The 25164-nt window shown below is 42.6% G+C and overlaps 1 protein-coding gene across 3 annotated transcripts in view; it reads left to right on the forward strand.

The window, feature by feature from the left end:
• Positions 1-23880, forward strand: part of PRDM11 (PR/SET domain 11) — a 49419-nt gene extending 25539 nt beyond the window's left edge. For 2 of the 3 annotated variants that reach the window (XM_075567253.1, XM_075567254.1), the window contains exons 6-8: positions 6776-6963; positions 10746-11384; positions 12228-23880. In XM_075567253.1, coding sequence (XP_075423368.1) covers positions 6776-6963; positions 10746-11384; positions 12228-14392 — 2992 coding nt within the window. In that variant the 3' untranslated portion in view covers positions 14393-23880. The remainder of the gene's footprint in view (positions 1-6775; positions 6964-10745; positions 11385-12227) is intronic. The other variant, XM_075567255.1, reaches the window with a different exon arrangement.
• The last annotated feature ends 1284 nt before the right edge of the window (positions 23881-25164 follow it).

Consider the following 25164-nt stretch of genomic DNA (forward strand, 5'->3'; position numbering starts at 1 on the left):
GCTTACTGCCAGTCCATTCCTTCTCAGTAACATAGTTACTAGCTTACTGCTAGTCCATTCCTTCTCAGCTACATAGTTACTAGCTTACTGCCAGTCCATTCCTTCTCAGCTACATAGTTACATAGTTACTAGCTTACTGCCAGTCCATTCCTTCTCAGCTACATAGCTACATAGTTACTAGCTTACTGCCAGTCCATTCCTTCTCAGTTACATAGTTACTAGCTTACTGCCAGTCCATTCCTTCTCAGCTACATAGTTACTAGCTTACTGCCAGTCCATTCCTTCTCAGCTACATAGTTACATAGTTACTAGCTTACTGCCAGTCCATTCCTTCTCATCTACATAGTTAATAGCTTACTGCCAGTCCATTCCTTCTCATCTACATAGTTACTAGCTTACTGCCAGTCCATTCCTTCTCAGCTACATAGTTACATAGTTACTAGCTTACTGCCAGTCCATTCCTTCTCATCTACATAGTTACTAGCTTACTGCCAGTCCATTCCTTCTCATCTACATAGTTACTAGCTTACTGCCAGTCCATTCCTTCTGAGCTACACAGTTACATAGTTACTAGCTTACTGCCAGTCCATTCCTTCTGAGCTACACAGTTACATAGTTACTAGCTTACTGCCAGTCCATTCCTTCTCAGCTACATAGTTACTAGCTTACTGCCAGTCCATTCCTTCTCAGCTACATAGTTACTAGCTTACTGCCAGTCCATTCCTTCTGAGCTACACAGTTACATAGTTACTAGCTTACTGCCAGTCCATTCCTTCTCAGTTACATAGTTACTAGCTTACTGCTAGTCCATTCCTTCTCAGCTACATAGTTACTAGCTTACTGCCAGTCCATTCCTTCTCAGCTACATCGTTACTAGCTTACTGCCAGTCCATTCCTTCTTAGTTACATAGTTCCTAGCTTACTGCCAGTCCATTCCTTCTCAGCTACATAGTTACATAGTTCCTAGCTTACTGCCAGTCCATTCCTTCTCAGCTACATAGTTACTAGCTTACTGCCAGTACATTCCTTCTCAGCTACATAGTTACTCGCTTACTGCCAGTCCATTCCTTCTGTGCTACACAGTTACATAGTTACTAGCTTACTGCCAGTCCATTCCTTCTCAGCTACATAGTTACTAGCTTACTGCCAGTCCATTCCTTCTTAGCTACATAGTTACTAGCTTACTGCCAGTCCATTCCTTCTCAGCTACATAGTTACTAGCTTACTGCCAGTCCATTCCTTCTTAGCTACATAGTTACTAGCTTACTGCCAGTCCATTCCTTCTCAGCTACATAGTTACTAGCTTACTGCCAGTCCATTCCTTCTCAGTTACATAGTTACTAGCTTACTGCCAGTCCATTCCTTCTCAGTTACATAGTTACTAGCTTACTGCCAGTCCATTCCTTCTCAGTTACATAGTTACTAGCTTACTGCCAGTCCATTCCTTCTCAGTTACATAGTTACTAGCTTACTGCCAGTCCATTCCTCCTCAGTTACATAGTTACTAGCTTACTGCCAGTCCATTCCTTCTCAGCTACATAGCTACATAGTTACTAGCTTACTGCCAGTCCATTCCTCCTCAGCTACATAGTTACTAGCTTACTGCCAGTCCATTCCTCCTCAGCTACATAGTTACTAGCTTACTGCCAGTCCATTCCTCCTCAGCTACATAGTTACTAGCTTACTGCCAGTCCATTCCTTCTCAGTTACATAGTTACATAGTTCCTAGCTTACTGCCAATCCATTCCTTCTCAGCTACATAGTTACTAGCTTACTGCCAGTCCATTCCTTCTCAGCTACATAGTTACTAGCTTACTGCTAGTCCATTCCTTCTCAGTTACATAGTTACTAGCTTACTGCCAGTCCATTCCTCCTCAGTTACATAGTTACTAGCTTACTGCCAGTCCATTCCTTCTCAGTAACATAGTTACTAGCTTACTGCTAGTCCATTCCTTCTCAGCTACATAGTTACTAGCTTACTGCCAGTCCATTCCTTCTCAGCTACATAGTTACATAGTTACTAGCTTACTGCCAGTCCATTCCTTCTCAGCTACATAGCTACATAGTTACTAGCTTACTGCCAGTCCATTCCTTCTCAGTTACATAGTTACTAGCTTACTGCCAGTCCATTCCTTCTCAGCTACATAGTTACTAGCTTACTGCCAGTCCATTCCTTCTCAGCTACATAGTTACATAGTTACTAGCTTACTGCCAGTCCATTCCTTCTCATCTACATAGTTAATAGCTTACTGCCAGTCCATTCCTTCTCATCTACATAGTTACTAGCTTACTGCCAGTCCATTCCTTCTCAGCTACATAGTTACATAGTTACTAGCTTACTGCCAGTCCATTCCTTCTCATCTACATAGTTACTAGCTTACTGCCAGTCCATTCCTTCTCATCTACATAGTTACTAGCTTACTGCCAGTCCATTCCTTCTGAGCTACACAGTTACATAGTTACTAGCTTACTGCCAGTCCATTCCTTCTGAGCTACACAGTTACATAGTTACTAGCTTACTGCCAGTCCATTCCTTCTCAGCTACATAGTTACTAGCTTACTGCCAGTCCATTCCTTCTCAGCTACATAGTTACTAGCTTACTGCCAGTCCATTCCTTCTGAGCTACACAGTTACATAGTTACTAGCTTACTGCCAGTCCATTCCTTCTCAGTTACATAGTTACTAGCTTACTGCTAGTCCATTCCTTCTCAGCTACATAGTTACTAGCTTACTGCCAGTCCATTCCTTCTCAGCTACATCGTTACTAGCTTACTGCCAGTCCATTCCTTCTTAGTTACATAGTTCCTAGCTTACTGCCAGTCCATTCCTTCTCAGCTACATAGTTACATAGTTCCTAGCTTACTGCCAGTCCATTCCTTCTCAGCTACATAGTTACTAGCTTACTGCCAGTACATTCCTTCTCAGCTACATAGTTACTCGCTTACTGCCAGTCCATTCCTTCTGTGCTACACAGTTACATAGTTACTAGCTTACTGCCAGTCCATTCCTTCTCAGCTACATAGTTACTAGCTTACTGCCAGTCCATTCCTTCTTAGCTACATAGTTACTAGCTTACTGCCAGTCCATTCCTTCTCAGCTACATAGTTACTAGCTTACTGCCAGTCCATTCCTTCTTAGCTACATAGTTACTAGCTTACTGCCAGTCCATTCCTTCTCAGCTACATAGTTACTAGCTTACTGCCAGTCCTTTCCTTCTCAGTTACTTAGTTACTAGCTTACTGCCAGTCCATTCCTTCTCAGTTACTTAGTTACTAGCTTACTGCCAGTCCATTCCTTCTCAGCTACATAGTTACTAGCTTACTGCCAGTCCATTCCTTCTGAGCTACATAGTTACTAGCTTACTGCTAGTCCATTCCTTCTCAGCTACATAGTTACTAGCTTACTGCCAGTCCATTCCTTCTCAGCTACATAGTTACTAGCTTACTGCCAGTCCATTCCTTCTGAGCTACATAGTTACTAGCTTACTGCCAGTCAGTTCCTTCTGAGCTACATAGTTACTAGCTTACTGCTAGTCCATTCCTTCTCAGCTACTTAGTTACTAGCTTACTGCCAGTCCATTCCTTCTCATCTACATAGTTACATAGTTACTAGCTTACTGCCAGTCCATTCCTTCTCAGCTACATAGTTACTAGCTTACTGCCAGTCCATTCCTTCTCAGCTACATAGTTACTAGCTTACTGCCAGTCCATTCCTTCTCAGTTACTTAGTTACTAGCTTACTGCCAGTCCATTCCTTCTCAGCTACATAGTTACTAGCTTACTGCCAGTGCATTCCTTCTCAGCTACATAGTTACTAGCTTACTGCCAGTCCATTCCTTCTCAGCTACATAGTTACTAGCGTACTGCCAGTCCATTCCTTCTCAGTTACATAGTTACTAGCTTACTGCTAGTCCATTCCTTCTCAGCTTCCTACAGTTGTGTGAAAAAGAAAGTACACCCTCTTTGAATTCTATGGTTTTACATATCAGGGCATAATAACAATCATCTGTTCCTTAGCAGGTCTTAAAATGAGGTAAATACAACCTCAGATGAACAACAACACATGGCATATTACACAGCGTCATGATTTATATAACAAAAATAAAGCCAAAATGGAGAAGCCATGTGTGAAAAACTAAGTACACCATATGATTCAATAGCTTGTAGAACCACCTTTAGCAGCAATAACTTGAAGTAATCATTTTCTGTATGACTTTATCAGTCTCTCACATCGGTGTGGAGAATTTTGGCCCACTCTTCTTTACAACGTTGCTTCAGTTCATTGAGGTTTGTGGGCATTTGTTTATGCACAGCTCTCTTCATGTCCAAAGGAAACAGATAGGAAAAAGCAGGCACCAGCAAAGCAGGAAAAAAAAAAAACCATCCAAAGAGCGTGTGCCCATTAAAAAAATGATTTAACGGATTGCAGCAAGGGTTACAACAACATTATGGGGTACAGGGCCCCCCCACCAACGCGTTTCGAGCGTAAGCTCTTTTTCAAGCTGAAAAAGAGCTTACGCTCGAAACATGTTGGTGGGGGGGCCCTGTACCACATAATGTTGTTGTAACCCTTGCTGCAATCCATTAAATCATTTTTTTAATGGGCACACGCTCTTTGGATGTTTCTTTTTTTTTTTCCTGCTTTGCTGGTGCCTGCTTTTTCCTATCTGTTTCCTTTGCTAGCATTTTGAAAAATCGGAAGCACACCCCCTGCTGTGGATAAAAGTCTGGACAATCTGGATCACACATCTCATCAAGAGTGAGTTATTTCATTCAATTTTGTCTCCATACCGATATATTATGCTGGGTCACTATATTGTGAGGTCCCTTACTACAGTGCCTGTGGGGACCCTAGTCCACTAGTCGGTTTATCTTGGAGCTGTGAGTGTTATAAATGCCTGGGATTTAAATCATGTCCAACCACTGGGGAGTATACATGTGCAGGATTCTACAATCAAGTTTATTTTGAACCTATGGGTTGTCTATTGGAGCACCACACACCTACTACATTCTCTTCATGTCCAGCCACAGCATTTCAATCGGGTTGAGGTCCGAACTTTGACTGGGCCATTGCAACACCTTGAATCTTTTCTTTTTCAGCCATTCTGTTGTAGATTTGCTGGTGTGCTTGAGATCATTGTCCTGTTGCATGACCAAATTTCGGCCAAGCTTTAGCTGTCGGACAGATCGCCTCACATTTGACTCTAGAATACTTTGGTAGACAGAGGAGTTCATGGTCGACTCAATGGCTGCAAGGTTCCCAGGTCCTGTGGCTGCAAAACAAGCCCAAATCATCACCCTCCACCACCGTGCTTGCAAGTTGGTATGAGGTGTTTGTGCTGATATGCTGTGTTTGGTTTTCGCCAAACGTGGCGCTGTGCATTATGGCCAAACATCTCCACTTTGGTTTCCTCTGTCCAAAGGACATTGTTCCAGAAGTCTTGTGGTTTGTTCAGATGCAACTTTGCAAACCTAAACCGTGCTGCCATGTTCTTTTTAGAGAGAAGAGGCTTTCTCCTGGCACACCCTTCCAAACAAATCATACTTGTTCAGTCTTTTTCTAATTGTACTGTCATGAACTTTAACATTTAACATGCTAACTGAGGCCTGTAGAGTCTGAGATGTAACTCTTGGGTATTTTGCACGGTCTGACCTTGGGGTGACTTTTCTGGGATGTCCACTCCTGGGAAGATTGGCAAGTGTCTTGAATGTTTTCCACTTTTGAATAATCTTTCTCACTGTAGAATAATGGACTTTAAATTGTTTGGAAATGGCCTTGTAACCCCTCCCAGATTGATGGGCAGCAACAATTGTTTCTCTAAGATAATTGCTGATGTCTTTCCTCCTTGGCATTGTGTTAACACACACCTGAATGCTCCAGACCAGCAAACTGCTAAAACTTTGGCTTTTATATAGAGGTGGTCATACTTGCTGATGATCAATTAATCAAGGGCATTTGATTAGCAGCACCTGTCTGCTACTTAGCATCTTAATTTCTATGGAAGCAGTAAGGGTGTACTTAGTTTTCCACACATAGCTAGTTACTAGCTTACTGCCAGTCCATTCCTTCTCAGCTACATAGTTACTAGCTTACTGCCAGTCCATTCCTTCTCAGCTACATAGTTACTAGCTTACTGCCAGTCCATTCCTTCTCAGCTACATCGTTACTAGCTTACTGCCAGTCCATTCCTTCTCAGCTACATAGTTACTAGCTTACTGTCAGTCTATTCCTTCTCAGCGACATTCCTCTGTATAGATACTGTTGTATCATAATCACTTTGAAATATTGAAATCATGGGGACAGCTCTCTTCCATAAATGATCCTTCTGTGCACTACGCTCCGCAATCATTACAACTTAATTGACCATTTTTAAGACGTTTTGCATTGCATTTGAATTCATGATCATTAATGATGCATCACTGATTTCAATGAATAGACCCCCTAACACTTTTCTATCCACTTCTACAAAGGATGACCCACTGTTTTATCTTTCTGAGGTAGATCACATTCTGACCAATTATAATTGCGTAAATATTGAGGTCTACTTTTGTATGTTGATCACAGGGTAAGAAGTGCTTTGTAAGGACACTTTATGCAAATGTATTTCTTCACAAACCCATATCTTACAATAATAACCACCCCGAAATCCCAGCATGTTTGGTTCACCTTCGGCTCTGTATCCTCTAACTTTCCTGCTAAGACACAGTTACAGGTGTTAGTTAGTTAGTTAGCAGAATACCTACCTCATCCTTGTCTGGCTCCTCTGCCTCTCAGGTATGTGGTGATATCCAGAGAAGGAAAGGAGCAGAATCTGATGGCCTTCCAGCACAGTGAGAAGATTTACTTCCGCGCCTGCCGGGATATCCAGCCTGGGGAGAAGCTGCGAGTGTGGTACAGTGGCGACTACATGAAGCGACTCCACAGCATGTCCCAGGAGACCATCAGCCGAAACTTCACCAGAGGTAAACACCTCCCTGTTTTACACGTTCCCTCCCCTATTATTTCTGGTTCCTTCGATATTCTTTCATCCTGGCTTCTTTTTCCTTTTTTTTATTTCTTCCTATATTTTCTCTCCCGCCCATGATCTGCTATTCTACCTTCCGACTCGCCACAGCTGTGGAATTAGGGAATGGTAACTGCATGGGTCAGGCAACTGCCCACGCTACATCATTTATTCCTGTGTACTTTCTTCAATTCTATTCCCTTTGCTCCTGTCATTTTACCCTGTTGGCTCACACCGATGTTAGATTTTTATGCACCATGTGTACCCAGCGGTGTTCATTTTGATATTGAGAGAGCGGTGTTCGGAATTCTTGTTGAACTTCTTGGAATGTTGCCGATTTTCACTTTGCTCCAATTAATGTTATTGGCGTCTCGCTCATGGTCAGGATGTTTTGGGATTTCTCCAAGGAAGAGTTTCTAAGACACTGGCTCCAGTATCCGCCAGTTGAGCTGATCAGCATGGCTAGGATTTGCTCAGCTGGACTGGAAACAATGAAGAGGTCAGTATCCATGTGTATTTTCTTACCCTCCTGAGATCTGTAGAGGTCAATTAACTGAATACACTCAGCTTGGCTTTGCAGTCAAAAGACTTTAAAAAGTTGACCCTACAGAGTCCACAAAGCCCGAGAAAAGTAAGTGGGAGTTTGTGACACACTAAATAAATGCAAGATTTGGACTTTAGATGGTATGGTTGTTGTGATGTAGAACATGCACTGATGTTTCATCTCCTTTGTACCATGGTTGAAGTTTGCTGGCGGAAAAAAGGTAATTCACATGTACTAAAAGAGCACAGGAATGACGATTAATTATGGCTCAGACGTGCCTTCATTAGGATTATTTGATGTTTTTTTCCCTATAGGAATATACACTGATAGATGCTGCTTTTGTAACATGTTGTATATATCTTATCTTCCTCACCCGTTCTCCCAATGATTGAGGGAAATGGAGCAATATCAGTAGACACGTCAGGTACTTAGGCATGTAGGAATGCCTCACTTACCTTTGGAGAATAATCAAAGGGAGTATCACGCAGCAGTAGATAGCATTTGCTATACCAGGGGTGGGCCACTCCAGTCCTCAAGGGCCACCAACAGGTCAGGTTTTCAGGATATCCCTGCTTCAGCCTAAGTGGCTCAATCCTTCCCAGCATCAGCACAGGTGGCTCAATCGTTGGCTCAGTCTTTGACTGAGCCAGGATTGAGCCACCCGTGCTGAAGCAGGGATATCCTGAAAACCTGACGTGTTGGTGGCCCTTAAGGACTGAAGTTGCCCACCCCTGTACTATTCCCTTAGAATGGACTGTTGCATCGTGTATCTCCAAGCACTGCCATTCACCTCATCACCCTATTGAAACAATATTCTGCCAAGTATATACAGCATCCCCAGCTTGTCACATCCTTATTGCGCTTGAGGAACACATCAGATTAGAAAGAACACATTTCAGATGAAAAGAGCAAAATACAGATAACGAATCAGATTTGTTTTAATAGCAGATTTGCTTCTCTTTTCTATTCACATCTCATTTTAGTTTACATTACTGGAATAAAACATTTAACAGTTGAGTTTGTTTGTGTGTTTGCCCAGAATCCGTAACATGTACGATTTCATACCTACTGTACCACACTAATTCCGACCATGGTTTTGGGGGCGTTTAGATAATCGTTCTGAGATCCCTCTGCAACTTGTACCCTGATGTTCTTATCTGATACAGCTGTACTTTGAACTTACCAATGAATTCCAAAGAGTTAGACCTGGAACGCCTAGCATGTTTAATAGCTGGTGTTCAGTGAGATGGACATATAGATATCTCTGAGTCTCACCTGGGGATGAGACGTCTGCGCTTTACTACACTGAGGAACTACCCCACTGCGCAGGCTACTTGCATTCTACCCACTCCCACTGATTAATGGTTTTAAGGTGCCAGATGTAAGCTTTTAGTAACACACAGCTCCTTTCTAACATCATGGGAATAGGACTTAAACAATAACACATAGTTTAGTTTGTTTATCCTGGACCGTTTGATTTTTCTGTAACAACAATTTTTTCTGCCACTTTCTCGCCTCCGCTTTCTTTCCTCTCTGGTGGGGTCTGGTGGAGCACCCAATCATGCATTCTGTTTAAATGTCTACTGCCCTGCTGTGTTATTGGCCCTTCTTTGCTTTGACATGTGAAGCACACAGTTAAAGCAGCAAAACATGGGATATCTTAGGTTTGTTTTTAAATAAATCAGTTCTGTATTATTAGATAATAGTGTTTTTGTTTTTAAATTATTATTCAACTCTTGATGCCATTTTTAATCAGTTGTAAAGCATCCTTTGATTTCTATAGCTGGCTTAATCCCACCTCCCCAGCAGTGCGAGATATTTGCAACACTTTCCTGTTTGGGATAATTTGTTGCCAATGTTCCCAGCAGTTTGAGCTTCAAACTGTAACAATAGATAATGTTACCTTAGTAATATAAGGTTACATTGTAGCTGCTGAGTTACTGCACCGACACACTTTATTCGAGCAAATACCCGGTATGTACCTGGCAGATACCTGGAATGCGCCACTCCTCACCTCTGACAAGCCCCGTTGCATTTGCCTTCCCAGCCTGGGTTCATGCCTGGCTGATGGGTGGCTGATCTGTTAAATGATAATGATTAGGATTTAATAGGCTGCAATGCTTCGCGTGTCTACCAGATGGCATAAATTCATGAATTGTAATGCAGTATATATATATATACTGTGCAGTATTGCAGCCAGCGGGAATAAAATGCTTCAATCCCTGCTTGGAAAATAACTCAATGCACTTGGGCAGAAAACAGTCACAATCCTCAATACACCCGGGTATACCCGAATTCGTGGGACTAGCCAAGCTCGAATAAAGTGTGTCGCCAGTGTACACTGACTGAAGGATTGATCGAAACTGAAAGGTGACCATTATGTTAGGCACACCATCAGGATTTTGACAGCTTTATAAAATGAGCACCACAAGATTGCCAGCTTAGGTAAAAATGTAGAATTATGCATAGTCACATGCTTCACATATACAAATGAAGGGGGGAGAAGTAGTATTGCTGCTTTAACCATTCTTAGAAAGGAAAGGTATACAGGGATATACCAAATAAGTAAACATGGGAAGGATGTTGATCCAGGGAGTTATCTGATTGTCATCACTGGAGTCAGGAAGGAACGTATTCCCTTATGAGATATCTTTGGATGATGTGTCACTGGGGTTTTTTGTTTGCCTTCGTCTGGATCAATATGCTGGAAATATAAATATAGGATAAAGTATCTGTCATCTAAATTTAACATAGGTTCAACTTGGTGGACATATCTCTTTTTCAACCTCATCTACTATGTAACAATGTAACTGTGTGTGTAATTTTAGTAGTTTTGAGGTGGAAGGTCCATTTTTGCTTTTACAATTAGCGTTTGTAGACTAGACCCCATAACCCTAACGGACCCGCAGCAGCTGATTTTTGTGCCCACGCTGCAGCTCACAGTTGGTTATGAACAATTTCCAGACTCAGAAGACCTTCATTTTACCGTCCACTACTGTACATGGACGTTTTTACGTTGATGTACTAGGCCTGTAGTGATTTTGCTTTTATGAATGTGCAGTTTATTTATTTTTGGTATGGGTGACCGGACCACAGGGACCAGGGACCTTATAGCAACCTCCAAAATTAGATTTGTTCCTATTGTCTTGACTGAGGGACATTGCCAAACTGGTAACCCACCTAATTTTCCTTTCCAGGAGAAAAAAAGTTGCTAAGGGAACAAACTGACATAATTTTGGAAAACCAAGAAGATGTGAAAAGCCCCTTTCCGCTGACAACCCTAAAGCACGGGAAGAGCCTCTACAAACGAAGCTGTGAAGAGAGCGAGATGCACCAGCAGACTAAGAAGAAGAAAATAGACCTCATCTTCAAAGACGTTCTCGAGGCTTCTCTGGAGTCGGCCAAGATTGAAGATTGTCCCCTGGTGACCAGTAGCCCCATACCGGGGAAATGGTCTGCTAAATACCAGTATGAGGAGCCTGTTGAGAAATACAGCGGAAATCAGCAGTGCTCTCCTACACAAAGCCAAACAAAGACCCGGAGGGAGTGGAAAATACCTCATGCTTCAACCCTGGGATCAGACAGGGAAGTCATCCAGCCAGAATGTGAGGGAGAAAATCACTTGTTACTAAAGGTAGAGAGCTCGGCCGAACCCTCTACCATAGGTGACACAGAGGCGATCCCCACCACTTCCTTCTGTCCCAACTGTATCCGGCTAAAGAAGAAGATCAGAGAGCTTCAGGCAGAGCTGGAAATGCTGAAGTCTGGAAAGGTCCCTGCAACGAGCCAGTTGGCCCCTCAGATAACTGAGGTCCCAGAGCTATCAGATGCTTCAGGTAAGATAACCAGAGCAGCAAGCAAAGTAGTGTGTGCCTCTGGGATACTGTTATTAGTGCAAGTAAGTAGGGGACAATGTAAAGTAAGAGACTGCGAATTCAGGGCAACGATTAAAGACTAACCTGTCATTGTAACTGGTGTATTGTGCTGGGGAATATGTTGGCATATTTATCAATAAGTAATAATATGTGTGAGAGAGCAGAATGTGTAGTCGCTCAATGTTGCACTGCTTAGACCATTACTAATTTCATTTCTGAGATTCTGCTTGGTATCATTTGGACAGGTGTGAGCTTGTGGTGTCTGCAGTGGTGACCTGATCATGGTTATGGGAACATCAATGAGCTCTGAAGAATTGGCACAATATGACAGGCTTTGCTTGCGTAGCTGAGTCACAATAACTTTGTTTGTGTGTTAACCAGATCGTTGGGACTTAAAAGAAAGTCCTGTATTTTCTTTCTCTTAACTTCATTGCTAATAGTACAAACTGTACACATTATACTTTACAATCTTCATCAGTATTACTATATATGGTATTTTAGCTTTTTTTTTTTTATAAGTTACATCGTTTATTTTCTCTTCCCCCCTCTCCCCAATGAGACATCCAGTATCTCATCTTATCCAGCTATATGTTAAGGAGAGAATGATGTAAGAACACAGCGATTCTGATCATAATACATGTGCTGACCAACTTACCAAACCGCTTCTTGCTCTCTAGGGTCACATGGTGCATAATAAATATACCGAGATATGGTCCTTCCTGTCTTCCTTATCATTGTTTTCTGCTTTCCTCCTGGTGTTGATGTTTGACCATTAACATTAATGTGTTCCATTTGATTTCTCAGCTCCTGAAAACATGGCCATTGTCCCCACCATGATTGAAGATGATGACCAGGAAGTGGACTCCGCTGATGAATCTGTCTCCAATGAGATGATCGCCGCTACTGATGAGCCTTCTAAAATGTCTACCACCACTGGCAGAAGAATTCGCCGTTTCAAGCAAGAATGGCTGAAAAAGTTCTGGTTCTTGCGGTACTCTTCCACATTGAATGAAATGTGGTGCCACGTGTGCAGACAGTACACGGTGCAGTCTTCCCGGACATCTGCCTTTATTATTGGTTCCAAGCAATTTAAGATCCACACAATCAAGCTCCACAGCCAAAGCAACCTCCACAAAAAGTGCTTGCAGCTCTACAAGCTCAGGATGCACCCAGAAAAGACGGAAGAGATGTGCCGAAACATGACCCTACTCTTCAACACTGCATACCACTTGGCTATGGAAGGCAGGCCTTACTATGACATCAGACCTCTAGCAGAACTAATGAGAAAGTGTGAACTCCGAGTAGTTGACCAGTACATGAATGAGGGCGATTGTCAGATCTTGATCCATCACATCGCCAGAGCACTTCGAGAAGACCTGGTAGAACGCATCCGACAATCCCCGTTCATAAGCATTATTTTGGATGGACAAAGTGAAGATTTACTTGCTGATACAGTGGCTGTTTATGTACAGTATACCAGCCATGATGGGCCACCTGCAACGGAGTTCCTATCTTTCCAAGAGTTGGGCTTGCCTACAACAGAGAGTTATCTTCAAGGAATTGACCGAGCTTTCTCTGCCCTGGGAATAAGACTGCAGGATGAAAAACCAACAGTGGGTTTGGGCGTTGATGGAATCAACATCACTGGTGGACTCAGAGCAAATATGTACATGACAATCAGAAAAACCTTGCCTTGGTTACTGTGCTTACCCTTCATGGTACACCGGCCTCATTTAGAAATTTTAGATGCAATTAGTGGGAAAGAACTCCCATGTCTAGAAGAATTAGAAAACAATTTGAAGCAGCTGCTTAGCTTCTACCGGTACTCCCCTCGTCTTATGTGTGAACTGAGGCTCACTGCTGCAACCCTTTGTGAAGAGACTGAGTTCTTGGGTGACATTCGAGCTGTGAAATGGATCATTGGTGAGCAAAATGTCCTTAACGCCCTAATTAAGGACTATCTAGAAGTGGTTGCACATCTCAAGGATATCAGCGGGCAGACTCAAAGGGCAGATGCTTCTGCTATTGCACTTGCCCTCTTACAGTTTCTCATGGATTATCAGTCAATTAAGCTCATCTACTTCCTGCTGGATGTGATTGCAGTCTTGTCACGCCTAGCCTATGTCTTCCAAGGGGAGTACCTTCTGGTGTCTCAGGTAGATGAAAAAGTAGAGGAAGCCATTCAGGAGATAAGTAGGCTGGTGGATTCTCCCGGGGAATATCTACAGGAATTTGAAGAGAACTTCAGAGAGAGCTTCAACGGCGTTGCATTGAAAAATTTACGTGTGGCAGAAGCAAAGTTTCAGTCAATCCGGGAGAAGATTTGCCAGAAGACTCAGCTCACCCTGGCGCAACGGTTTGATTCACGTAGCCGCATATTCGTCAAAGCCTGCCAGGTGTTTGATCTATCTGTGTGGCCCCGGATCACAGAGGAGCTCATAAGTTACGGGGAGGAGGACATGTTGCAAATATATGAGCACCTGGAGACCATCCCTTCGTTTCTCACGGACTTGTGCAGGGAAGGGGCAGACACCAGGGGCAGCTTGCTGATGGAATGGCGAGAGCTCAAAGCAGACTACTGCACCAAAAGTGGTTTCAAAGATTTGATAGGCCATGTCTGTAAGTACAAGCAGAGATTTCTGCTCCTAAATAAGATCGTTCAGATCCTGAAGGTCCTTCCCACTTCAACCGCCTGCTGCGAGAAAGGACGCAACGCTCTGCAGAGGCTGCGCAAAAATAACCGCTCCCGTCTGACGCTGGATCAGCTAAGCGATCTCTTAACCATAGCAGTGAATGGCCCACCCATTAGTAATTTTGACGCCAAGAGAGCTCTAGACAGCTGGTTTGAGGAGAAATCAGGAAACAGCTACTCCCTGTCGGCAGAAATCCTCAGCAGGATGTCCTCTTACGATCAGAAACCAATGCTTCAAACCATGGAGCTCGGCTCTGAATATTACCAAGACATTTAGGATGCTACAGTCCTGGAACTGTAGGATATTTTTTTCTATCTATACTCTAAGCTTTGATATATTATAAAAAAAAAAATATATATATTATATATATTGAAATTTAAAAACAATCCCACTAAAAAGGATGAATGACTGAGCCTTGTTGGAAAACCTTGCAAAAGGGAACAGATTTCCCACCTCACATATGGCAGCTGGTATTAGGAGCATGGTTTCTTAATGGCCAGAGTAGGATGGAAAATGCATTCTCAAAGTCCTCCCCCAGCATGTGTATCAGAACCAGGTACCTTATTGCAATCCCATCCAGCCTTGTTATTCCCTTTGTTGGTTCTAGGCCAGGGCAGACGCAGATGCTGAGGACCCCAAGCAGCACAGTGGATCCCAATAAACAGTGAGGATTAGTAATATTTAAGCTATTTTTTTTAAACTTGTCCTTTTGTATTATGTTCCTTAAAAGGTTTAATTATGTTCAGTGAAAACAATGATCTGCAATAGTATTTAAGATCCCGACCATCACAGAAGGGGTTAACCTATTCCCTGTATTTCTGGCGGTTAAGGGATGAATTTAGGTCCACGCATGGGTAGCACCACCTCTGCATACCCCCCTTTCACTGCTTTCGTATGACATTGTTTTAATGTGTATGTAGAACCAATGTGTTCATATGCGCAGTCCCAGAACTTACACTGTAGGGCAGGGATGGGCAACTCCAGTACTCAAGGGCCACCAACAGGACAGGTTTTCACGATATCCCATTTCAGCACAGGTGGCTCAATCAGTGGCTCAGTCGAAGCCTTACCTGTGCTGAAGCAGGTATATCCTGAAAACCTGACCTGTTGATGAGCATTAGGACTGGAGTTGCCCGCCCCTGGCTGTAGACGTTCTCCATGTTTGTAGCAGAATCATGTTTTTCTTTCTGCCAATGTTAACCGTGATCTTTTTATAATCGCACTTCTGTACACTTTTTATTTTTTTTTAAAATTTCTGTTGACAGAATTATGTCTAAGGAAACTGTTAGATTTCTCCTTCCTGTTTCGTAGCCACGATTAAGGACTAAGATGGGGTCCTTTTGGGAACCTGGTGTTTTGTTGCAATGATAATTCAGTTTATTTCTCTACGTAGAATAAGCTACATGTGAACGTTTGTGAGAACGTTTGTGGGGCAAGGTCAGCACATTTTGTTAAAACTGCAAGACTGATGACATATGCATCTTTGTACACAAGAACTAAAAACCCTGCAGAATCTGAGCAGTTGATCAAACTCCTTAGAAAGATTTTGATGTTTTCATAACTCTCTTTTGTTGCAATGTGACAAGGGATATTTGCCGGTTATAGGATCCATTCACTTAACAGCTATCCACTTATGACAGTACAGCTCAACCCCGTTATAACGCGATCCGTTACAACGCGGATCCGCTTATAACGCGATGCAAGCGTGGCTCCCAATTTTCATTTTTATGAATACTTTACAACACGATTATTGGTATCTTAAATACTTTATTGTACAATGCATACAATTGTACATTATTTCTAACGCGATCCGCTTATAACGCAATGTGATTCTTTGGACCCCAAGCACAGCGTTTTAAGGGGGTTGAGCTGTATTTGATTAACGCTACTGCAAATGTGTAGCTAAATCATGGCTAATATACAGTACATTTCAGAATAACGGCGATATTCGTGATACGCTGTTACTGTCCTCTTCATCTTCTTCATCACATAACAGAATAAGTTGGGGATGTAATGAGCACACATTACAAAAACCTCAGACATCACAGAAAATGGGAAGTGTACACACTGATGTTCCAGGTGATGGTGCCCTGAGAAAGCAGATTGGTTCCACATTGTTCATCCATAACTCTCGAGTTGCTGGAGGGAACTATTTGCTATTGCAGATCAATGTTTTTTTTCACCCCTAGTCCCTCCAGCAGAGCTGTGCCTCTGCAATGGGTTCATGTGTAAATGAAAGCAGCAGTAATATGTCAATGAAAAGAGAAAATGACTCTTGTGTGCAGGGACACCCCTACTGCTTTGCATAAACCTTCCCTCAAACCCCTTAAATTCAAGTCTAATAAGCTACCTACTCTATTAAGCAATTGATGTTTTCAATGTCATCTTTGCCTAGAGGGATTTGAAGAGGATGAGGCGGACAGGAAATGTAAACACAATCAAAGAACAGCAGCGCATTAGTGATACTCAACAGTCATTTGCATTGCTGCTTTAAAAGTGGGACAAAACGTTTAAATTCCCAAATTGAAGTGTTGTATCTTCTAATTAGTGAATACTTGGTAAGCAGCATACTCCGATTTGAAGCCTTACAGTGGGGGAGCTCCACTTCAGTCCTCAAGTCCCCCCAACAGGTCAGGTTTTCAGGATATCCCCGCTTCAGGACAGGTGCTTCAATCAGAGGCTCAGTCAAAGACTGAGCCTCTGATTGAACCTCCTGTGCTGAATCAGGGACTAATTGAGCCATTTGTGTTGAATCAGGGATATCCTGAAAACCTGACCTGTTTGGGGGGGTTGAGGACTGGAGTGGAGTCCCCTGCCTTGGCCGCGCTTATAGTGCGCGTGCGAACAAAATACACTACCTCTATTAGGCCGGCCATAGTGCGCGTGAGAACGTGCGACGGTGCGGCAGGATTTTGAAGAGATAAAACATTTTTTTTGCGAAACAGCTGCGTCACTTGAGCGGTTCGGCCAATGAGGGCGAACCAGCCTGGTGGCGTCACGGCATCGCCTCCCCATCAGAGTAAACATCGCTCGGGCGACAGACGCCTGGCTCCATGCGCTCCGTCGCCTGCTCTATAATCACAGCCTTAGAGGAAGCCGCACGGTGAGACGGATCAGACCAGGGGAGATGTGACTTTCATAGCAGAAGCAAAAGGCAAAAAAAGAAAAATGTTACAACCATTGTTTGGTGGGCACTTTATCTGGTTCCAGGTGACTCCAAAGAACAAGGGCTCCGTATGAAGCTCCTGGTCATGTTATTCTTTGCTTACGCCTGCACCACATGCTAGAAACATGTTGATCGATTTGAAATAGTTTATGGTGTATACAGTTATTTGTGACCTCTGTGCTTTTCCACAGAAACTTGGGCTATTGGTAGCTTTATGGATACATGCTAGTATAATATAAGCATCAGGTAACTTCTCCTATAACCACTACCTAAATACTTTGATACATTGACACTGATGTTCAAAATGCTTCCACAAGCGCCAGTTTTAGGTCCAAAGGACACCTGCTGTGCTGGATAGAAAGCCCCAAGTTCTTTTTAATACTGTGCTTGCTGCACTCCTCAGCTGTGTTTTATATTGTATACGTTTGATAATGTAAAGAAATTAGTACCTAAGGGCTGAATTCCCTGTAGTGTGTCCAATGGAGGCTTTTTCACTAACGCACCGAAGCTTTTACTCCAAGCAGTGGGGTATTACTGACAACCAATGTCTATTATTCCTCTTTTCCATGCTGCTAATTGTTGATACGTCAATGGTTTCTGAAAGTAAATCTGTATCACAGTGACCTATGTAGCAAGCTGTGGTCAACGGAACTGCACCTCTCAGCAAAACGTTGTTCGTATTCCAGCAGAATATACTGTACACTGTTACGCGCTTCTCTCAGGTCCCAGAGTTCTGAGAACTGTTCCCACAGGTATATTTCTCTGAAGGCTGCAGGACGCAGTGCAATTCCCAGCCTCAACCTAAAATTACTATTACCCCAAACTATACCTTGATGTTGCTAAACTGCAGGAAAAACAAAAACAAAAAATGATTTATGATTCACCTCTTACTACCACAGAAATAAATCCTTTTGGGCCATTTAGTGGAGATGGGCCATTTAGTGGAGATGTTCCACTCCTGGAGGTCGGGACAGCTACAGAGAGGGTGGCAAAGGATGTCCTCTCTGTTGGCACGAGATCTGGTTTTATGCCCAAGCTGAGGTCAGTATCACTGAACACTCCTGGGTCCTGGTGCTATGAAAACAATCACTTAATGCTGCTAGAGGGTCGCTTTCATATATATAAATCTATATAAATCTATATATTTTATTATTATTGTTATTGTTATTTTGTATGCTTTTGTGTCACTGCCACTCTGCTTTATTGATATGTGGGTACAGGCTGGTAGACTTGTTGCGTAATACACACTGTATAACTTGCTACCCATAACCCAACTACCGCCCCTGCCTCTACCTCTCCAATTCAATATGGTCGGTAACATGACATTAACGTCCAGTCAAGAGAATGACCGTAAATCCTCGTTGACTGCAATGTAATTACTTGCCACCATATTGAATAGGAGCTTTAATAAGACGAAAGCAAATGTTTGGTCTGCAGACTCGTGTGGATACAGTATTTGCTAACCCAAACCGGTTGTCCGACCCCGGTGGCCTCTCAACGTGTACAAAAACCAATGTGCTCTCACAGTTGAGGGTTGAGCAAGAAGGTAGCAAAGACAACGCTAGTGATCTGGCTGATGTTGAATTAGGGTTTCAGTGATGTTGGAAACTTTTTTTTTCTTTGGCTCTGCTGCACATGTCCAATCCTGTTCTTGGACCTTCGTCCTCAATAGGATGGAAATATTACAACAATACTTTGGGGATGTAGATGGGGAATGAAGGCTTGGATCTGATACTGGGGAAGACCCTGTAACAGGCAAACCACAAACACAGATTCAATCAGCATGTGAAGATCCGAGCCACTGAGATACTGTAATAAGCGAAGGGATCAATCTGAACTAAACGTTAGTGGCCATATCTTCACTTACGGTAATATTTTGCCCTCTTTCATTGGGAACCTTCAAGTTGAAAATATTATGTTCTATATTGCATAAACTGTGTGTGTCTATATATTTTAAGTTACAGTGGGTGAAAAAGGCAACAAAAGACCTCCACCTTTAGTGTGTGTATATATATATATATATATAAACACACACACACACACACACACTGCAGTTTTTTGGGCAGGCTATGATACCTTACAGCAGGGGCGCTCAACTCCAGTCTTCAAGCCCCTTCCCCCCCCCCCCCTCAACAGGTCAGGTTTTCAGGATATCCCTGCTTCAGCACAGGTGGCTGAAGCTCAGACTGATCTCAGACCTGTGCTGGGAAATCCTGAAAACCTGACCTGTTGGGTGGGGGGGGTGGGGGTTGAGGACTGAAGTGAGCCCCCCTGCTCTCTCCCACAGCGCAAACTACATAGAAGATTAAAATGCAAAGTAACTTGGTACATTTATGCTGGAGATGCTTCTTTAATCTGCACATCTTGGGATCCATTTAGTTGCAGAAATACCAGGTCATGTATCTGTGTTTCACTGGTGTAAAATGAAAAGTGTCAGATTTATCAAAGAAAAGGCATATTCCATTCAAAGCAACTTTAATACATGAACAATAAACATAGATCAAAATGTTGTGATACAAGGGGCACTGTGTTTTATTTACAGATCTACACTTACCCTTCAGTTTTAAAGAAAATTATTTTGAACCCTTATTTAAAAAGGCAGTCCAAGCAGCTTAAAAAAAATAAAATACATATTTTTGTTTTTATATATGCAGTATTTGATTACCTTTATTGAAAATGAATTACCTAAGCTGCCAATCGATTGGTTCTCTTGCGATCGATCAGCAAAGATCCTGCCTCCATGGGTTAACTAAATTGCTTTTCAGTTTCAAATCAATCCTTCAGTCAGTGTAACACAGCAACTACAATGTATTCTTATATTGCTAAGGCCATATTATCTAGTGTTACAGTTTGCAGCTCAAACTGCTGGGAATATTGGCAACAAATTATCACAAACAGGAAAGTGTTACAAATATCTTGCACTGCTTGGGAGGTGGGATAAAACTTGCTATAGCAATCAAAGGATGCTCAGAGGATTAAAACTCATTAAAAATTGCATTGAGTTGAATAAAAAAAAAGGTAGTACTGTATCTAATACTGCAGAACTGATTTATTTAAAAGAAAACACAAGTAGGATATTGCTTGTATTTCTCCTTTAACCAGGCTCGTCCTGCCTGAAAACTGTCGCACTATTTAACAGTATCAACCAACCTATTTGGTCATAGTGTATAGTGAAATGGGACATGAAGACAATTGTGGCGGCCGTAACATCCAGGAGATGGAGCCCTTACATAGATATTTGACAAAGGGGCTGTATCCTGCATGTGGCTCTGATGCCGCTCATAGTCCCAGATCTCTATACATTGGAGGTTGTAATACCTTCTAATGCAGGGCTGCTCAGCTCCAGTTCTCAAGTCCCCCTCCCCCAACAGGTCAGGTTTTTAGGATATCCCAGCTTCAGCACATGACTGAGCCTCTGATTGAGTCACCTGTGCTGAAGCTGGGATATCCTGAAAACCTGACCTGTTGAGGGGGGCTTGAGGACTTGAGTTGAGTAGCCCTACTTTAACTGATGTATACAAAACGTATTATCCAATCCCTCAGTTCCCATCCCTTGGAGTGAAAACATTGTTTTAAAAAAAATAATATATATATATATATATATATATATATATATTGTGTGGCAACAATAACTCCCTCTTAATTTGAAAATATAGTTTCATTCACAATTCAATACATTAATTTTGTAGGAATATAATTGATGACATTGGCCTGGATTGTCACCTTCGTCTATTTTGGAGCGTGGGTAAATTCTTCTATGTTAGAGAGGTTACAAAGCATCTTTCACTCAGGTCTGCCTCAGTACGGTTTGCTTAGCTTGCTGATCCTGTTACAAGTGAAGCAAACAGGATATTGTTTGCATGCGCTAACAGAAGGTATCACCTTGGTATGTCCTGTTGTTTTTTTTTACGTAGCCATCCTCTGTCACTGAGACAGACTATTGTCAGACATTGCTTTTGGTTGACAAACTAGAAGCTGTAACTTTTGAAACTAATTAAGACATTAGTTTGGGAAAGAAGCTGCATTGTATGATGATACCGAGTATCCCTGTAAACTCCCAACCCATTTCTTCTTGAAAGAATGAGATGGTGACATATTCATTCTGCATGTCCCTGCTGCTGGCACCACCTAGAGGAGAGGCTTCCACCACTGCAAGAGTTTCTCTGTTTGTGTTTGGAGAGATACCGGTGGAAGACCGTGTTAAAATATTGGTGGAAAACAATGTTTTTTCAGGGTATTTCTTATTTAAATATAAGAAACTTGCGAGTGCTGGAAAAATGTGGATATACTCATTGGAATCCTCTTGATAGAAAGGTATACAACTTCAACACTTGCAGAATACGTTCTGTGGTTATAGCTACTTGTGTATGGATATAAAGTATTTTTTCGGGCTGGGCACCAAAGAATCTGCTACAAATTCTAGCAAACTGTTGTAGTAATTCACGACTCATCAGAAAAACGCCTACATTTTGGGAATATTTTAAGGATTTTTATTTGTACCAAGTTTAACCACTTCTCTGTAGGGGCGATATGGATAGTGTTGACCTACAAGTGTTCCCTATACACAAACATATATCTAATCCCATAAACATATCTAATCCCTCGCCTTGTAGGTAGACGTGATTTGTAGTAGAGCCGTCTTTAGAATTTTTGGGGCGCTGGACTAAGTATAAATTGGGGTTGCTACCCAGAAAGGTCACATTTAAGTACAAATACAGTGTGTTTTTATTGAACAACATGCAAAACGTTGATAGAAATTCTGCAAATATTACTACAAACACAAACATTTTATTTATCTACATGTGTCTCCTGTTATTTTTATTTGCAAAGCCACTAATAACATCGTCCAATTCGATTTTCTGACGTATATCTGATTCGATTCTCGTCAAGGAAAGAGACGTTCAATCTCGGTTGAAGCAGCAACAGCAGAGCTCATGCTTAATGCATTTCAACTTGGGCAAATATATTCCGCCTGTGCCGCTTGTGGCCATAATGAATAGGAGCATTCGTACAGCAATTTCAATGTTAGGAAAGGTTGCCTCCAATTGCCATGCTTTAATGCTGCATACTGTAGTGCCGACGAGTGTTCCCCAAATCTAGGGCAATCACCAACAAGACCCAGGTACATGCTGGGTACATGCTGCAACATTTCCCTGACATTTTTGCAGACAGACTAATGGCCCATTGGATTAACAGCGGTGGTCCCTGGCAGACCCATTCAAACTGAATGGGACTGCCAGGGACCCCTGCCGTGTTAATCCGATGGGCCATTAGTCTCTGCAGAAATGTCACTGAAATGTTGCAGCATGTACCTGGATCTTGTTGGTGATTGCCCCAGATTTTCAAAGGCAAGTTTAAGGCACGTTTTACAATACTCGGCGGTGCACCTGTTCCTGCTAGATAAACTATTGCTCTTCTTCCTTTCATATGTAACGCTTGAATTGTTGACCCTCGGATATCATTTCTTTCGACAAGTCTTTTGTTTTTAAATGACGGCAAAGCCTGCCCCAATTGTCAGTCCTTTTGAGCACCGTCCATATCGTAGAAGCTTCAGGAAGTATCCCAAATGATTGTTGATGTGTTTGTTTTGCCTCGGTTCGTTTTCCTAAGGTAGAAATCAGTGGGTCAAAGTACGTTTCAACCTTGAATTTAAGATGACCATTGGGCCATAGTATTTGTGGAGCCTCTGAAAGGCTGGAGGCTCATTGGAAGGTTCTGGGGCCAGTTAGCCCTATGCCTTAAGGTAGCACTGATTTGTAGGTCTACCAAACAAAGTCTCCTGGGGCAAAAATATCATATTTTCTTTTGATAGAATGTTGTCTTTAAATAAATCTGAGATCCATTTTTGACCAATTTTTGCCGCCGGGCGGTTTTTATACAACTCTCCCTTAATAAAACAGCCCCTAACACCTTGTACCAATAGCAGTATGTTAGCAGAGCAGCTTTCGGCTAAAACGCCCTGTTATTAACTAGGGGCAGTACAAGCTTGTTGCAGGTTTGTCAAGTCTCAGTCATGTGGGAATCTCAAGCATTGGAAGGAAGTCTCGTTCATTTCTGGCACCTCCAGCCCCATACACAATAATGGAGACTTACTCTCTGCAGTTACAATGTTTCTATCCACCCTGTCAGAGCCCGAGGGCCGCATAATGTTCTCTAGCATTGAAATAACGGAATATCATTTCTTAGGCGTCCCAAACCGCCAGATACTCCCCATGTTGCTCCTTGGGGAGCTCTGCTGTAACACACTGTCCTATTCCATTGTGTTTCTTTATGGGTTTTCCTTCCACGCGCAGGGTCTGGTTTCCGAAGCTCGCCCTGTGTTCGTACCGCTGAATTTCTGCCTACACAGCAGAGCACACACACCGAGTGAAATAAAGTATTGTACCTATGTATTACTCTGTTACTATCCCACGGTTATTTCTCTGCAGACTATGCTTTATAGTGCCTGTGTGATGTCACAGTACACTGGATACAAATAAAGCTGTATTGGTATATAGTATGTACACCGAAATCTTTCCTTTTTTTTTTTTTTTTGTTATTTTTTTTGTTATAATATCCCTGTAATGGAAAATCATTGTTAATAAAACAATTAATTTTACCAACTAAGGCCTTGTGTGTTTGTCACGACGTGGTCATGTGTCTGCATGATACATACTTTGTGCGCATCACCAGGCTGCTGTGTTACAGTGGGTTCTAAGCCTCGTTCAGGGTGCCAGAGGCAGGAGTTGGAGGGCGGGCGTTCGCGTGTGCAAGCGGCAGTCTGCTGGGCGATGTGTGCACATCATCCCCAGCAGACTTTTTCAAGAGTTGAGGAGGCGGGGAGGAGGCGGGGCTACAGACAGCAGCTGAGGGATCGGTGTTCCTGTCTTGAAATCATTCTCAAGAATGGTTTCATTGGCTGCCGAGGTACCAGTGACGCTGCTGCAGCTTCAAAAAACAACTTGGGTTGTTATTGAAACTGTAGCCAGCGTCAACTTCGTAATTCGGAGACAGGGCAGCTGCTACCCTGACAACCACAATTCACTTTCAATACATTGTTTCGGACGGCAGCTCGCACGTAAGCACGCCCTCCCTTCGAAGCCGGCACCCTGAACGAGGCCTAATGCCAGTAACAGTCTGTTCTGTGTGTGACTCAAGCGATAGAACAAGAGGCTGGAAGAGGTTTCCAACGCCGGTGCACAAAGAAGAAAACTGGACACCATTAAGCCCGGCAGCTTTCTACCCAAGTCTCCAAAACTGCAGCAAAACAGCACCAGTTTTAGCAAAGAAAAATAATACTATTGAACGCAATGTGAGTTGTTGGTGCAGAGTGTGAGCGTTAACGTTGCCTGCGTTTTGCAGCCGGGCAGCTGCTAATTAGACCCGTATTGCACTGGCTCTCTCTGCTGTCAAAATCCCAGTATTCCTTTATCACAGAGAAATAACCTATTAAAAGCAATTCCAAGCATTGTTATTGCATCTGTTTTCCAGCCAGCACAATGCTTAATAAGCTGCTAGATCTTGCTCCAAAACGGGTTATATTGGCATTATGTTGATGCATTGCGGGTCCTCTCACGCACTGTATGTGCCCTTTAAGATCAAAAGTGGGGGTATTTTTGTTGAATTCTCCCAGCTGAAAAACAGATGCAAAGACATTGGCAAATTTCTCCAAGACATAACAACTTGATGGCTTATTAATGGGGATATGAATAAATGTGTACATTTCAGCACGTTGCTCTTTTGTTATTTTATACATCAAACAAATGACCCCAACAAGCCATGAAATACATGATAATTGTACACGTCTCCTATAAGGCCATATTTACTAAATGGTGCTACTCTGCGAGATACCTGGCAGCATTGGGAGACACAACTTGGCCCATTCACTTGGAGTAGCACTATT

This window comes from Ascaphus truei, chromosome 12 (genome assembly GCF_040206685.1).
Source record: "Ascaphus truei isolate aAscTru1 chromosome 12, aAscTru1.hap1, whole genome shotgun sequence".
NCBI classification, from domain to species: Eukaryota; Metazoa; Chordata; class Amphibia; order Anura; family Ascaphidae; genus Ascaphus; species Ascaphus truei.